Source organism: Trachemys scripta, chromosome 17 (assembly GCF_013100865.1).
Source record: "Trachemys scripta elegans isolate TJP31775 chromosome 17, CAS_Tse_1.0, whole genome shotgun sequence".
Lineage (NCBI taxonomy): Eukaryota > Metazoa > Chordata > Testudines > Emydidae > Trachemys > Trachemys scripta.
The window spans coordinates 22,874,239-22,892,018 of NC_048314.1; the positions used below are offsets into that span (position 1 = coordinate 22,874,239).

General features: G+C 45.6%; 1 protein-coding gene across 4 annotated transcripts in view; it reads left to right on the plus strand.

Annotated features, from left to right (window-relative positions):
• Nucleotides 1–17,780, plus strand: part of CRB2 (crumbs cell polarity complex component 2) — a 56,873-nt gene that overhangs the window by 34,375 nt on the left and 4,718 nt on the right. For all 4 annotated transcript variants that reach the window (XM_034793807.1, XM_034793804.1, XM_034793808.1 and 1 more), the window contains 6 exons: nt 5,668–6,621; nt 7,501–8,063; nt 9,942–10,107; nt 10,823–11,690; nt 13,494–13,610; nt 14,759–14,885. In XM_034793807.1, the coding sequence (XP_034649698.1) occupies nt 5,668–6,621; nt 7,501–8,063; nt 9,942–10,107; nt 10,823–11,690; nt 13,494–13,610; nt 14,759–14,885 (2,795 nt within the window). The remainder of the gene's footprint in view (nt 1–5,667; nt 6,622–7,500; nt 8,064–9,941; nt 10,108–10,822; nt 11,691–13,493; nt 13,611–14,758; nt 14,886–17,780) is intronic.

Genomic DNA, 17,780 nt, shown 5'->3' on the forward strand with positions numbered 1-17,780 from the left:
TCTCCCCTCCCCATCCCATCCCCACCTTTCTTCCTTCACTGTCACAAATGTCTGCAAGGAATCTGCCATGACACCTGTGCTGGTTGGTGTGATCGTGGGTGGAATTTATCTCCTAGCAGGTAATGACAGATACCACAGTCAGTGCAACTTGGGGTGGGTGGGTGGACGGGTGGGTGCGTAAGGGGTTACAGCTCAGGTTGTGTCATGATAGCTGGAGACTTGGGGAGGGGCAAGAATTAACCAAAGAGGGAAAATCCTGTGTAAACAGGCACCTGGTTTTATTTTGTAAGGACCCCAAATGTCTAGGAAGCTTTATGGCGTGGTGCTGAGCAGTATGCTAGGAGCCCCATGTGTGTCTTTGCTGTAACCCTGATTCCTCCTCTTTGCTGGGAGTGACTGCAGTTGGGATGTTGTTGCCGAGCGTCCGCTCTCACGTCACGCTCAGGTGCACTTTAGAATCACATGACGTCTTTCACACTTACTCTGTGAAAGCTCTGCCTCTCTTCAACTGAATTTTTTAAGGTATTAACATTTCCTTTACTGAAAACAGTGGGACTTTTTTTGTTCAAAATAAAAACGCTGAGCACTTCACTGCCCCCTGCACTACCCCGCACGCCCAGTCTCCCTGGCTAGAAGTGCCAGGTGGGAGAGAGGTCCAAACAGTATGTTGCTATGGAAATGGCGGTAATGATGCAAACATAATTGTCATTGCAGGCCCCGGTTGTTGCAGCTAAGTCTCTGTTTTATGTTGTATTGGAATAATAGGAGCTCTAATTAGGATGCACTGGGGAATGGCTGCTAGGAATGCATCTGCCTGCTGGGGAGAGAGCAAGGCAGTGCTGACTAGTAAAGATCAGTGCACGGTATATGGTGCTTCCAGAATGGCTGGCAATACTCATATCCTTCATTACTAGAAAGGGCCAGTTAATAGACTCCAGACTTTGGATAGCTAGACATGGATTTATGTGACTCTCTCTTACTGTGTGTGTGTCCATCTGTCTGTCTTGCATGCATACGTATGACAGGTATGATATATGCAGTGTAGTTGTAGCCTGTCAGTCCCAGGATATTAGAGAAACAAGGTGGGTGAGGTAATATCTTTTATTGGACCAGTTTCTTTTGTGAGAGGGAGAAGATATTATTATTTCACCCACCTTGTCTCTCTAGGTATGATATAACTTTTAGCATGTATAACAAATTTTCAAAGCCATGTTTAGAAATAGCTTTCCCGGTGGGCACTGCTGATTTAGTAACCCTGGCACCTGTCAGATAAAACCATTTATCAGATACCATGACAGTGGTGCTTTAGAAATACCCAAGTGGCTCATGCATGGTAGAGCTTGAAAGACTCAGCTTTGCCATTTGAAAGCATTGGAAGTTGGAGACTTTCAAAGTTGTAATAAGAGTGTGCATGTGTGTTTTGTTGACAGTTTCTGGTTAATGTAGTCATTACCTTGAACACTCCTGAATTAACCAAAATATTTTAAAATAGTGGTCATTGTCCTGACAACAACTTTGAAGTTTCTGATTTCTAAATGGCTGCTTCCTCTTATATTTGTTATTTGGTCCTTTAATTAGATAAGAAAATCACTAAGTGTCTTAATATAAATAACAGAGAGTTGCAAGCTCAGAGTATATTTGATAATATGCTGTCTTTTCCTTTATTATTTATGGCTATTTCTGTGGGCCCTAGCATCAGGTGCTCAGAGGGAACACAGCAAAATCTGCAAGTGTAAAAAATACCTCTTTTTGCAACAGAAGTGTCACGTGGAATTAAGTTCTGTTCTCTGAACACCTGAAATGGAACATTTGTGCTCACAGGTTACTCTGAACGTTTAAAACAGAATTTTTAAAAAGTCCTTTCCAGTATGATTGCAAAGGCACACAACCATCCTGGCTGGAGAAATCTGGGATACCAGGTCCAGTCCAGGAAATGGTCTGCATCTTTCTCTCTGCTGTAATGGCCCAAAGCAAAAATCTTGTTATTTCCGGAGTGGGGTGATTTCCTTCTCTTTGCTGTTTGCGTTCCTGGCTGCATTAACACTGAATCATTCACAGCCAAAACACAAAACTCAAACCCCTCTGGTGAGCTGCAGTTAGTATCTAGGAAGAAGACAGCAAGGGAATTCTTTCCCCTGCAGCTGACTTTGTTTTTTAAATCTAGCATCACCAGAGTCTGATAATCTGGAGGATGTTCAGGAAAGATGATAAATTTATCAGCAGACTAGAGGGGATGACCTAGCCAGACCCTGCTAAGTGACAATAGATGGGGAGAGGGCAGAGTAGCTATCTGTCTGAGGGTGTAAACACCAAGGAGGGAGAGGAGTTACTTAGAGTGTATGTAGAGGTACAGTAGGCGCAATGGGACGAAGTGAGGGGGTACATTGGTTTCTGGGAAATATTTGCTTCCATTGAGATGGAAGCTCTGGAACAGTCTCCCCTATCATGTGGGATGTTTTAAAACTAGACTGGCCAACCAGTAGCCATATGCTCCATTGACCCCTAGGAGGAGGGGGTGGTATTAGACATTGTTTCACAGGCTTTTCCTCTCTCCTGCCTCTGGTTGTTTGTAAGCAGGGGTAATGACAATGATGGGGATCTGTTTTTTGTTCCTCTACTAAGAGCTGCCCTCTGACTCCACAGCCAGCACATCTCTTTCTCTCTCTGCACATGTGCTGCTAGCTCTGCCAGGCACTAGCCACAGCCAGCCAAGATGGATCAAAATCTGAAGTGGCAACTTCTTCTCGTTCCCCCCCTCCAAACAAAACAGACCAGGAATCAAAACATGTGTCCCGGGGGAGCGCTCAGCATTTAATTAGCCACAAACTTGGGGCTGCGCACTCACTGCGGGGATTAATTTGCCACCTGGTGCGGAGAGCTGACACCACAGGTGTCATCTGGGAGTCCAGCAAATAGCACAAACAGGCTTTCCTGCAACTGTCTTAATGTGGGGGGGGGGGGCCCTGAAGGGTCTCTTGTTTTTGGTTCCCAACTCTGAGAAGAGAGAGCCAATTGGGGGTGAGTTCTGCATGGGGGAAATGGAGCTCTCCCCCACTCACGGAGAGCCCAGCCAGCCTCTCCACTCTCTCTGCTGCTCAGAGACCAGACCCTAATGCATCTTTGTCTGCTACCTACAATGCTAGTCTCTGCTGACCACAGCTCTGGTAGCCACCATGCAGACTTCTGCAAGCAGCCCTTGACTGGCTTGAGCACCCCTTGCACCCTGATATCCAGTCCTGGTGGGCAGCAGCCTGAACGCTGTGCTGGGCCTAATAATCCTCTATGTGCCTAGATCAACACCCTCCCCCAAAGTCAAGTGGAGGAAGGGTGCTTACCTGTCTGTGTAGAAGTGTTTCTGACGCCAGTGGCCATCTCAGAAGCAGTTCTGAATCTTCCCACTGAGTAAGGTTTTCTGCAGAGCAGAGGTCACTGTTAAAATGCAGAACTTGCCCACAGTTACAATGCAGAGCAGTTCCCCTATGAATTATCTCAGAGACCACTAGCTGGTAATGGTGGATCAGTGCTGGCTTGATGGTGAACAGAACCGAGCTTACCCGAGCCTCCCATCCCTGCCATGCTACTTTCCAGATCTGTAAGGTTTACGCCCTTGGACCCACATTGAAGTATAGTTTGGAACGACATGGGTGATGTTAAATCTGAAGTGTGACTGATGGATTGGCATCTCTTCAGCAACAGCTGAATGCTTGGTCTGAAGGGCCACAGGAGACCTATCCAGGGAGGGCCTGAAGGGAGTAAACTAACTCAGCTAGTTTGGGGGACACTAAATGTTTTGAGGTTTACTGCATGACATTGCTGGGGACTATGTCACTGAACTGGCACAGGGATTCAAGAAACCCCATTGCTTTGCTGAGATTTATATTACAGGTCATCAGCTCCTAATGCAGCACCTCCATCTCCCCTCAGGCTACTATTTAAATCTCTTCATCATGTTCACCCTAGTGCTTTAATGGCTTTTCTTTTTAAATGTCCTTTGTTTTCATTCACTTCCTTTGTGCTTGGATTCCTTCTTTTCCTTGTTCCCATCTTTGCTAGCTGGACTCTATGTAATGCATTTAGATCTGGATAATCCATACTTGGCTTATCTGTGTGGCTGTCTCTGAAGATTAGTGGAAACCGATGTTATGGGCTCGATGAACAGTGGACTGGCATCTAATCAGAGTGTGTTTTTTCTTCATCAGTCTGAAGCCAATTTGATGGCAGATCTGGTTGTAATATCACTTAACCTCCCCACGTTCTACTGGGATGTGGTTAGTGTCTGTAGAATAAAGTGCAATGACTTTTTACCCTACTGACTTCAGTGAGACTGTACAGTGTTGAATTTGGCCCAACATGTGCCTTTGGGGCATATATTTATTTCTTCTTTGGTGGTGAATTGAGCTTCATGAGTTTTTGACCATGGCTGCTAAGGGTTGTTTTAGGAATTATTGGATTAACTCTTCCATTTTGTTTCCATTTACTTGCCTGAATAGTTGTGTATTGTGGTGCTCTGTGCACTAAGTCTGCAGTCTGGTTTAAATGCACTGAATTCCTGTTGTGATTAATCTTTGTCTCTTTATGAAAATTAATAAAATGAAAAGTACAAAAAGGTAAATGACTTACAGCTTGTGTATCTGTCAAATACTGCATGTTTCATGGAGTCTCAATAGAAAATTGCAGTTGTGTAATTTTACAACCCATCAAAGCTGCAAGACCAGACAGTATTTACCTAGCTATCAGTAGGGGTGAGGGTTACAGTAATAAAATAGCAGACGTACAAGAAGAGGGAGGGGTGGAAGGAGGGATTAAGTGGAATAGAAATCTGGCATTCTTTGAGCAGTCTCTGTGGTTTTTATTCAAAATTTATTTAGAAATGGGATCCAAATACTTTGATTTCATTAACTGATCTCTGGGACAATAGGTTAGTCTATCTTTGGTTGCTAATTCAGATGGGTCCATATATCACTGTCCTACTCTTCCATTTGTGTAAAATCACGTACTTGGTGATCACTGTAACCCCAAAATCCAGCTGCTCCTTGGAGGGCTGAGAGTGGCTTCACTGTCTGGTAATGAGCCAAGGTGCTGACTTCAGTGTGACCAATTTGCTGTTTTGGGAGAGAGAGCCCCAATCACATAAGAACGGCCATACTGGGTCAGACCAAAGGTCCCTCTGTCTTCTGACAGTGGCCAGTGCCAGGTGCTTCACAGGGAATGAACAGAACAGGTAACTGTCAAGTGATCCATCCCCTGTCGCCCATTCCCAGCTTCTGGCAAACAGAGGCTAGGGACACCATCCCTGCCCATCCTGGCTAATAGCCATTGGTGGACCTATCCTCCAGGAACTTCTCTAGTTCTTTTTTGAACCCTGTTATAGTCTTGGCCTTCACAACATCCTCTGGCAAAGAGTTCCACAGGTTGAGTGTGCGTTGTGTGAAGAAATACTTCCTTTTGTTTGTTTTAAACCTGCTGCCTATTAATTTCATTTGGTGACCCCTAGTTCCTGTGTTATGAGGACTAAATAACACTTCCTTATTTATTTTCTCCACACTAGTCATGATGTTATAGACCTCTATCATGTCCCCCACACGTAGTCATCTCTTTTCCAAGCTGAAAAGTCCCAATCTTATTCATCACCTACAATAAGATCCTGTTTCTTACTCTGTTTCCCAGGTGTGGAATGTGCTGTCAACATCGACGAGTGCAAGGATGGCCCCTGCGAGAATGGGGCTACCTGTAAGGATGCCATTGCTGACTACTTTTGCTACTGTGCCCCTAGTCAGGATGGCATCATATGGGGAGGAAAGAACTGCTCTGTTGAGCTTACTGGGTGCCAGATGCATGCTTGCCAAAACGAGGCCTTGTGCATCCCAACATACCAAGCTGAGACCCATGGACACCTTTGCCAGTGCCAGCCTGGTTTCTACGATGCCAAATGCTCAACGCCAACAACGTTTTCCTTCAGTTCCCGAGGGTATATCTTCATTGACATGCCCATGAGTAATAATCGGAGCAGGAGGGATGTGGCAGGGGACTACCTGGCCACGGTGTCTCTCCGGTTCCGAACCACCTTGCCTGATGTCATCCTCTTCTACCGGGGCAATGAAGCAGAATACCTGTTCCTGGAGCTCTCTGATGGCATGCTGCATGTGGGGCTAAGGAGAGACGATGCTGAATCCTCTTTGCCCTTGAAGGGGCTGAGGGTTGATGATGGCCAGTGGCACAAAGCTGAGGTTCTTCTGCAGGACTCTCTACAGTTAAAGCTCTGGCATAAAGCTTGCGACACAGGAGTCTGCCTGCAGGACTTTCCTACTAGAGACGGGGTCGCTTCTCTCTCACCTGCCTTCCTAAAAACTTACATCGGGGGAGTTGATAGAGACTCGACAGCTAACAATACACGGAGCCGGGGGAGTTTCATTGGCTGCCTGGAGGACCTGCAGATTGATTATCAGGCTATTCTTCCCTCGGATATACTCCACCACGAATCCTCCCCAGTGGAGCTGGGCTGCAACAGGACTGAATGGTGCCACTTCCAGCCCTGTTCTCAGAGAGGCCTGTGTGTAGACCTCTGGGCAACCTTTAGGTGTGACTGCACTAGGCCTTACGAAGGCCAAACCTGTTCACATGGTAAGTGCCAAAGGATGGCATCTGCCAACTCCTCTGGTGATGAGCGATCTAGATACCTAAAGTGACACTGGCTTTGGAAGCAACAGCATTTTCTGTGTAACCAGGGTTGGAACTGAAATTGAACCCTCTGTAGATAGATTTTCTATCCAATCCTCTTTATGTTGTGACTAAACAGAGCTGGCCCCTGCTAGACTGACTGTCAGCTACATGGGGTAAATATTATTGCAGCCAGAGCCAGATGCCCTGACCTCCTCTTTGCACCAGACCACAGCAATTACAGAAGGGCAGTGACGCCATTTCACTAGGAAAACCTGTTACTCGCCCATCTCAAGTTCAGGATGAAAAGGAACATGTTGTATTTGTAGATAAAATGCTCAGTGCTAAAGGTAACTGTTTTATTGGAAATCTGAGCGGAGATTATTCGTGATGCAGTTTCACAGTCCTCCAGGGCTTGTATTAATACTGTTGTCAGTTTCTGGTTTCACTCCCATTCTCTAAACATAGCAAGTACAAAAGCTCCTGTGATGTTGTGGGGGCTGGGAATTTTAAAAGCAGCTTTGTAGCTTAAAATTTCCCAAATTAATGTGCCATGTGTCAGGGGCCATGATACATGCGCTCTTCCTTGGTGTGCCAGGTGTGTATGAGTTACTGTCCCGAGGGAGGAGTGAGACTCACCTGCTTTCTGTGAATAGTTCACACCATAAGCTTTGGGCACTTGCCTTGCCCAGAGTCTCTAGGAGCAGGGTCCAGTCCTGTGATACACAGTGGAAAGAAGTTTGAAAGAGGAAAAGTCATGCAAGGGTTGGAGCTCAAAACTTCCCCAGGCCACCTGCATTGCCCTGCCTTACAGAACTGATGTGTCTTTCCTTTCCCTTCCAGAGTACCCAGCAGGAACATTTGGCTTGGAGGATTCTTCCAGCTTTGCTTCCTTCACAATTGCTGATAATCCTGGTGCAAACTTCAACGTCTCCTTTTTTATCCGTACTCTGAAGCCAAGTGGCCTAGTGCTGCAAATCAGCAATGGGACTGACCCCTGCCTCACTGTGTATCTGAAGAGGGGCCAGCTCCAGATAGCAACATCATCTGCAAATGCTGTGACTTTCTCAGAAAACCTGGCTGATGGGAGGAGGTATCTGGTAACTCTCACCTTCCAAGGAGGAAGAGTTCATGCCAGCCATTCAGACAGAGATGTGGAGCTAGGGCAGCTGGCAGTGCTGCCTCTTGTAGCTGGTTTTGAGGTGTATGTCGGTGGACTTCCTCACCAAGACCAGGTGAGCACCTGGGGAGGATATTTTAAAGGCTGTCTTCAAGATTTCCAGCTCAACAACCACCGAATGGAGTTCTTTCCTACTCAGGCTGAGAACTACAGTCTGCCACGAAAGGTGTACGTGGGACAAACAACTAACCTCGCACCGGGCTGCATCTCTGATGACACCTGCAAGGTAGGGACTCTCACTGCTCTCTGCACATGTGCATGGTTGTTTATTACAAGCAAGCCTCCGTGGCTGTACAGCAGTTTGGCTGTTTCACTGGTGTGATTTCAGGAAAAGCGTGAGTGTTTAACTGTTGAAGGAGAAAGCATAAAGACCCCAAACATTCCACATCTAATCCATCCCCTTCACATACTTCTACCCACCACTCCCTCCAGAGCTGACATCCACACCCAATGCATACAACATTCCCAAACCACCTCCATCCTGCAAACACACTGACCAGTCCACCTCTTCTTTATCCCCATGCCCTATCTATGCACTCTAAACAACACACCTCTACCAGCATACACCCTATCCTTTAACCTTCTCAACTCTCACCTCCGGCCCACAGAGCTCCATCTCTTCAACAATAATTGAGTCTATCAGTACCATCAGGGGAGTCAGGATGTGTCTGATGGGGGATTCTCTCTCCTTCCTGCTGTATGTGAAGGGTGCTAGGCTGTGCTCCCGCTGCTGCCTCTCCCAATTCTGCCTGCATTCATTGCACCTGTTGCAGGGAGCTATTGCCACCTCTCGCTGCTCTGCTTCTGCTGGTGGGAGTGTCATCCTGGAAACAGCTGCTTGTGTTGTTTTCAGGGACTTTTGCAACTTGCCTCCTATGTTTCTCACACTTCCTTCTGTGCCTCACAGTTTTGTTTTCACCTGCACCTGTGAACTCCAGCGAAGTTATTTTAGTTGGTTATAATTAGCCGCTCTTCGCACAGCACTTTGGAAAGGGAATGCGCTATATAGGTGCTAAGGGTTATTATTATGATGTGCTGTGTTCAGATGCCACTGAACATCAACGCTTCAATTAAAGGAGTTTTAATGGAACCTGCAGGGATTGGCACCTTCTCTATTTGTTTTAAATGACTTAGAATTGGCCTTTAGCTCTTGATGACTATTCTCAACTGCATGTAATTAATCAGCAATTACCTAGCACCATGAGGTTTCCTGATCCACCAATAGCCAATGTTTCCTTGCAATCTTCATGCTATCAAAGGACTGGGCAGCAAAGGAGAGGCTGTGTCAGAAGGGAAGGCCCTAATTGCCTATGAGAGGTGTAGTATGGAACATGTCTTGCCTCTGTTTGTGTGTGATCCATAACCATGAGTTCATCCAGGTCCTACTCCATGACATGTTTTTCTCATCTCTGCACCTTAGTGCATTTATTTCACAGGGTGACTTTTTAAAACCAAGAACTGAGAGTTTTTGTAGGAGTTAGGCTCTGGAGAGCTATACAGCCGTTGCTTTGATTTGAACACACAAAGACCAGATACAAAAAGATGTTGATCCAAACGTGGTAGGCCCTGGTAGGTAATCAACAGCGTAGCCCATAATAAAACAAGAACAGCAGATTAGAGCTGATTCTCCCCTGCCCCCCAATAACTAACTCCTTGTGTCAGATCCCACAGAGACCCAATTTCCCCCCAAAGCACTTGTACCATCTCCAAACACCTGTTCAAGTAGATGAGATTTGCAGCATCACCTGAAGGTCGGCAAATACAGACTATTTTGCATCAAGGGAGAGAGTGAATTCTAAAGTTAGGAGGTTCCCACAGAGGCCAGGCAGCTCTCTTATAAACCGAGGAAACTCATTTTTGAGTGATCACAGATGCAGCAGGGTCTGGGGGGAGAGGAAAGATCCCAGCTAGGTGTTGGTTTCAGAGGATATTTCTGTTATCTCTAGCTCATTGTTCTTGTCAGCATTACCTCAATATCTCCCCTGCCCAATTCAAACACCATTCATGCAAGTCTTGAATGTCACATTTCCCTCCACCAAACTCCATTTCTTTTATCTAAAGATGAACCATCCTCCTCCTAAATATAAGTTCTCCTGTTTTTCAGTCTGGGCCATGTCACAATGGTGGCACGTGCACTATCACCTGGAATGACTTCAGTTGCAGTTGTCCAGCAAATTTCACTGGGAAAACCTGTGAGGAGAGGGTCTGGTGTGCAAGTGACCCTTGTCCCAAAGCCACTTCCTGCGTGGATGTTCCAGCAGGATACGTATGTAAGTGCTGCCCTCCTGATTATGTGCAGGAAAAGGCTTCACAGCTGACTGTCTTTAATTAGTCAATATTTCCAGTTATCACCGTTGCAGTAATTGCCAGAAGCACTTGGGAAACTAAAGGAATTCAGAGAGAGGAGCTCAGCTCAGCAAACTAAGAATGCCACATGCTGTGTGCTGTCTCAGGTCTGTGCTCCAGATGGTTTTGTCACCTAGACTGTACTAGTGAAGAGAGAGTGCTTAAGCATTTTCTTTTTGCTACTTTCACCCGCTTAGGAAAGAGACAATTGTCCATTTCTGGCACTGATTATAATGATGCTAAGGTGCAATCAGTGTAAGGATCAGCCCTTTTCACTTAACGTCCTGCCAATTCCAGAACCTCAGGTTATTTTGCAGAGCAGGACTCTTACGCTTGTGGATGACAGCGGCTTCTGAGTCAGCTAGGAGATAACCGCAGCAGCAAGATGGAGAAGGCCAGTTAGATCATCTTGGCCTCATGAGAGATTTCTTCGACAGGAAGCCAATCATAGCTAAGAGCTTTAATGTCACCAGCTGCTAAGGCTTTAAAGTATAGGATGAGGTGCAAACCCCACCTCCCTACACAGCTTCCCAGGATAGTAATGGGACAGAGTCTTCCAGGAGTTTGCCACGTGGCTCTTATCAAACGTGACACTTAATGTACCTCAAATCCCTAATGCTGTCTCTCTTCTAATTTCAGGTCTGGCTAATGCAACATTTCATGGCAATGCTGCCATTGAATTCACCACCAATGCTTCAGTCACCAGAGCTCTCAACAGCCTCCACCTAGACTTCAAAACCAGGGACGAAGACGCCATTTTGCTCTGGGCTACTGAAGAGGTGGACTCCCTCCAAATTGCCATTCAGAACTCCACTCTGCTTGTGGATATTAGAAGTGGGAACAGCATTGAAGGGGTCAGTTTCTTGAGTCAGACACCCATCACGGATGGCTCCTGGCACAGAGTCTCTCTGTCTATGGAAGAGCCGTCTGTGGTGTCTTCAAGGTGGCTAGTTCATTTGGATGGTTCTGTGAACGTGACTCTCCAGGGGAATGCTGGGAACCTGGACTTCTTAAAGAACAATGTGCTGATTGTACTAGCTGAGAACTTCACAGGCTGCCTTGGACATGTGAACATAGGGGGAGTATATCTGCCGTTCACTGGCCAACTCTCTTACCCTCAGCCAGAGCAGTTTCTGCAGTCTAGCAGGGGACACGTCCAGCTGGGCTGCACTGGGGCTGATGTGTGCGCTTCGAGCCCTTGTCTCAATGCGGGCACTTGTGAGGACTTGTTTAACTCCTTCCGGTGCGCCTGCAGGGCCGGATGGGAGGGGCCTCTGTGCGAGTCTAACATAGACGACTGCAAGTCCAGCCCGTGTGTCCATGGGGACTGCGTGGACTCAGTGGCAGATTTTCAGTGCGACTGTTTCCGGGGCTACATTGGGAAGAAGTGTAACATCAATGTGGACGATTGCATGCGACACCAGTGCTTAAATGGAGGGACTTGTGTCGATGGGGTTTACAGCTACTCCTGCAAGTGCCCAGCTCAGTACTCAGGGCCTCGCTGCGAGTAGGTACCTTTCTTGGTTTGCCAGTGATGCTGGGGATAAAGTAGCTTCCAGGGGTCTTGGATTTTACCTTATCAAGATGTTTAAAAAATATTTATGGTGCTGAAAGGTCAATGATGAGGGAGATGTACTGTGAGTCTGTGACCGGCAGGTGTCTAGAAAGCTTGGCATGTTTTGTGTACTGTGGCCCTGATCCCGTAAGGTGCTTATTGCCATTTGGAAGGTGCTGGGCAACCTTCAATCCTGTTGAAGGCTGCTCAGCACCTTGGAACAAGAAGGGCCATTCTTCAATAGTGACAGCTACATGATAAATTGCAGAACCAGGTGGTAAAGTGCATTTATTGCCACCTCACCTACATTCTATCCACAAATCCAAACATTCCAAACCTCTGAGCAGATTCAGACCGTTGCCTTTAAACAAACAAGAACAGCCTGTTAGAGAGAGGTTTCCTTCCTTCCTCAAAAAATAAACTCACCACCTCAAACCTCCAGTTCTACAATTCCAAGTCTCAGGACAGGAAGTGTCAAATGATGCACCACGGACAGGTTCTAGAATCATAGAAATGTAGGAGTGGAATGGACCTTGAGAGGTCACCAAGTCCAGCCACCTGTGCGAGGCAGGACCAAGTAAATCTAGATGATCCCTGATGGGTGTTTGTTCAACCTGTTCTTAACAACCTCCAATGATGAGAATTCCACTAACCTCTCTTAGAGGCCTGTACCAGAGCTTAACTACCCTTATAGATAGAAAGTTTTTCCTCATATCTAACCTAAATCTCCCTTGCTGCAGATTAAGCCCATCATCACCATCATATAATATGTGTGTGTTTATCCCCCTGTATTGAACAGGATCCCATTCCTTGAAACACATCAGCATCTACAAGTAATGACAATGAACTTCAGATCAATCCACTAGAAAGAGCATGGGACTTATTTATGCATGGCCCTTGGTGACTGTAATGGAATTGTCTCTGAGGAAAGTGTGGTGGAGCATTATTTTTCTGTGTTTTGCTTTTTAATTGATGACTCAAGCATCTCAGGCACTTGAGGAACTCCAAGGACCTTTGATTCATAAAGTTAGTCTGCCACCTGAGCCTGCAGCTGGGAGGACACAGCGTGAGTGGCAGCATGGTTGAGAGCTGTACTTTTGGAGCAGATAGCAAATTTTGTTGTTAGTTTACATAGACTCCAGCATTTTTTAGAAGTGAAAGAATGTTTCTAATGAATAAAAGAACTAGAAAACAACGTGTTATGTAGACAGGATACTGGAGCACTGAGACTTGGTAAACAAGCACACAATTGAACTTTATTGATCACATCTATACTAGGACTCCTTAAAAATGTCACTCCATTACTATTGCAGCATCAGTGGGCATGCACGTGAAGACAGTTTGCCAGCATTTTAACCACTCTGTCTTCTAGTCCTTCTGTGAGGAGGAGGGGTTGGTCAATGTGGTAGTGGTGCCCGGTCTCCACTTGCGCTCCCAACATTGCCATGACCAGTAGAGCTGCAGCAGTGTTAGCAAGATTGGGAAGTTTTAGGGGGAAAATCCTAATGCAGACATAGCCTAGGAGAATTTGCATAGCACTGCAAAATCCTATCCCAGTATTCTCTGGGCTGAGTGTAAACCCATGGATGGGCTCTCAGAGGTTTGTCTTATCTGTGGTTGTTCCAAACTGCTGGTCAGGAATATCTCTTGTCCACTACTCCAGTGCGCGCTATTGCTCCTTTCCCTCAGTGATAGCTGACATTCCCGCTCCTTTGAATAGGACAGTTTTAATGTGTGTGGTTGTGGTTTTGCCAGATGGCCGTTTCCACCTCAACAGTGCGGCAAAAACTTCACCTGTCTGAATGGAGGCAAATGTACCAGTGGGACATGGGGAGCCAACTGCACCTGCAAGCCGGGCTTCACCGGAAGGAAGTAAGAAGTGCCGTTCCCTGACGCTGCCTGCAATTGCAGATGATACTAATGCCAAAGTATCACATTTCCCACAGTGGAGACTGTTGGAGCCGGCTGGCAAATACTTTTCATCACAGTTATTTGTCCCCCCCCACCCCACTATTGAAATGATTACTCCTAAATTGTCACCCAGCCACGCTGTGGAAGAGGCAGCCCTGAGGCATGGCAATGGTACTGCCCATCCTCCCAGAATGTGTGCTGTTCCTTCATTTTTGAAATGTCTGTGTTTCGCGTGTCGTAGTTAGAGCCAGCACGTGTAGTGATAACAATGGTGATGTAAATTCGGGTGCACAGTGATACTGATTGCTGTGTTGGGGGAGGGGTGGGGGGAACCCAGCATGGGCTACCCAACTACAGGGAATTGCCTCAAACCCAAAGATCACCATTTCGCAACAGAAACTGCAAACATTTGTTTACATTTGTCCATCCTTTGCTCTTTCAAACGCTGACCTCAATGGCCAGTCGCCTCACTGGAGTTCAGTGCCTAGCCCGAAGAGCTCCACTGGCTTTTTCTTAGCTAGAGATAGTGGAAGGAAATGAGTGTGAATGGGTGAATTTTTCAAACTATTGTGCCTTTTGGAAGTAATTACTGCAAAGTCCTATAGACCAGTGGTTCTCAACCAGGAGTATGCGTACCCCTGGGGGTATGCAGAGGTCTTCCAGGAGGTACATCAGCTCATCTAGATATTTGCCTAGTTTTACAACAGGTTACATGAAAGGCACCAGCGAAGTCAGTACAAACTAAAATTTCATACCGACAATGACTTGTTTATACTGCTCTATGTACTATCTCAATGTTTCTCAAGCAGGGGGTTGCAATTTATTTTTATAATTATTAGGTAAAAATGAGAAAATAAGCCATTTGTCAGTAATCGTGAGCTGGGACACTTTTGTATTTTTATTTCTGAGTTTGTGAGCCTGTTGTTTTTAAGTGAGGTGAAATTTGGGGTACACAAGACAAATCAAACTCCTGAAAGGGGCACCAGTAGTCTGGAAAGGTTGAGAACCACTGCAATACAGGCTTTTGCACCAAAGGACAATTCTGTAGGATCAAAGTGTGTCCTGGAGCACATTCTTTTAGTTAATTCTAATACCTTTTCTCCCTCCAGCTGTCAAATTAACATCAATGAGTGTGATCCAAACCCGTGCCAGAATGGAGGGACATGCCAGGACTCTGTGAACAAGTACCAGTGTGTGTGCAGTGCCAGCTACACCGGAGAGCGCTGTGATATTGATGTAAGCAGGTCTTTTCCCCCTCTTGTTAGCATCAGGTCTGCTCTCTCCTTCTATCCTAGCTCCCTAGGTTGTAAGGCGAGAGCAGGAGAGCAGTTTGGTCAGTATGAGGCAGGCTGAGCTGCTGATTCTAGGGTATCAGTGGAATAGCCTTCATTCCTTGACCCATTTAGGATTCCTACATGAATCTGGCTAAGGGAAATTTAATCAATACACAGAGAGCAGGCTGGAGAGTGAGGTGCACTGTTCGGCACCACTGTAGCATGAATATTACACTCGGGGGGGGGGGGGTTCTAGTTTTCTAGAATTTTAAATAAACGTAGCAGATACTTTGCTGAGTCTGTAGTGGCTTATCTAGACAGCGTGGCTGTTGTTTGTTAGCCTCTCCTCAGGTTGCACCAATCTCTGGGCGACAACCAGAAACACTGCACTTGGGTCCAAAGAGGGGTGGGGTTGCATCTGTGCCTACTGATGCAGCTGCTTTCCCTTAACTACTGCTGCAAATGGCAACCCAAAGCCTCAGTTACAGCCATTTCAAAAGGAAAACAAGGAAACCAAATTACATCGAAAGTAAATGGAGCTGGACAGTAGCCAAGTGATGTGTCTAAATCCTCAAGACTATTGCCACTTTCACATATTGGATTCTTTGTCCATATTCTAAAATCCACTTCAGTTTGCTCCAGAGTAGGTGATAAGTGTGAAAAAACTTGAAATGGAAAATTACTGCCGTCTCCATTAAAACCAGACATGTCTGATTAATAGAAACCAACTAAATTCCAGAAAATCCAAACATGTTGGATTCAAAGGAAAAATGAACTCCGTTCTTTGATCTGGTATATTCTAGCAGGACCCTAGCAATTGAAAAGGGATTTTAGCAAAGCCATTCAGTAGTAGCTGGCTGCTTATTCAAAAGTGATCCCCATGCCCCATGGGAAAAGCCTCTTAAACAGTTGGATTATAGGGTGTGACAGGTGCATCCGGTCCACAGGACCAGGCATCGTTATCAGCTGAATGTCTCTGGTACGATTTATCAGTGGTGCAATGATTGATAATAATGAAATGTTATCCATTGCAGTAGTAAGTGTACTTAAGTTGCCACGCTCTTGGAAAGTTGGGTGATAAAGCAGAATACAGGGCAACTTCCTACATGGTATTCCCACCACCATCTCATGCTCTCTCCCACTACCTGTTTTCTGGAGACTGGAATTTCAGCTGGCATTTTAACATATGTGAATGGGTTAAAAAGCAGCAACTTCCCCTCCTAAGCTCATTTGCTAGGTTGAGCTCTATGTGCCTGGAGGCTGGAGGAAGGAATTAGATAAAATCAAAGGTAAATGTGATTTAAAAAAAAATAGCATGCTATCTACCTACTGGAGCCAATCCTTTTCCTAACCCCTTAGAGATAGTGTGATGGACAGTCTTCATTAAGCCTTGTTGTTTCTACCTAAGCAAGCAATGGATGGGAGAGCAGGGCTAGAATCTTGCTTTAACAAGCTGCTAGTAAGGCGGACTCTTGCTTTTTTGAGGTTCTGAAGCCATTTGCATGGGTAGGTAGTTTGGTAACTTGGGAATGTACTAACCCACAATGCATGGAAAGCTGTCTAGCAAACATGGCATGTGTGCCAGGGTGGGGTTCACAGCTGCTGCTGTTTGTTATTTAGGGAAAATCTAATGCATGTGCAATGATGAAGCCACTTTTACCTTTCCAGTTTGCATGCGTGAACCCCCTTCAGATACCCCCAAACCTCACTTCTGTCACGGGACACTTCTTGTGGATCTCCTGTATTACTTTATGCTATCATTTCCCTATGATGCTCTTCCTCTTCTACCCGGAGTTCAGTGTCTATGAACTCTTAGTATTTTTGGGGGGTGGCAGTGGTGGGGCCTGGATAAGGGGAAGGAAGTATGCTGTACATTTCCTCTAAACAGTAAGAGATCTGTTCTCCAGCTAAAGCACACATAACAGAAACAGTCAGTAACATCAATACAGACTGGCAAGGAGACCTTTAAATGAGTAGGCTCCAGTAACAGGTCTGCAGTCTTGAGCTGGAGTCGCATGTATGCAGTGCCAATATGTGACTAATCTGCATGCTGTACTAAGTTACACCTAAGTCCTATCACTGTGCTTAACTTCAACGTACAGAGGAGAATACTGTAGGAAGTTGTTTATTTAAAGGGAAAACATCAACTGGAAACTGAGTCAATTAAAAATAGATTCAAAAGTACATCCAGGTGTCCACATGTGCCCCCAAATCCTCCTGCCTCATGTTGTGGTTTTAAAATATTTCCCTATTTTTTAAAATGTTTTATTGTCCCATGTTGCTGCATCACAGAGCAACACAAACGGGTGAAACAGTGACACAGACTGTACTGCCAAATGTGTTAAGAATTACAGATGCTACTTGTAACAATTACTAGGTAACATTTTTGATTTTTTTTTTAGGCTAATTGACTCTTGAAAGTTGCCTTATTAAAGAAAGTTTGTATTTAAAGATCCCACAACATGTTCGCACATTAATCTCTCTCAGGACACCTCTAATCCTAAAGGAGCCAAAGGAATGAACATATTAATGCATTAACTTATTCCAGGAACCTCATCTTGCCTTTTAAATCTTTCATCCACATACTGACCTAGTCCAACCCTGCATAGCTTGTGAAAGCTGATGAGATCAGAGCAGGAAGTGGGTGCTGCTTAATTAATACCTTTTGCTAGCCCCCCTCGCCCCCTCCCAAGGAGGAGGGAGAAGGGTTAAAACGTGAATCCAGCTGCCCCACTTTTGAGCTGCTATTTCTTAAAGCTGGAGCCTGTACTGTTTTTAATAAATAAAATTCCTGTGTAATTGGCTGGACGATTAGTAACACACAAGTTACAAGGTATCCAGGTGTAGGGATGTAGAG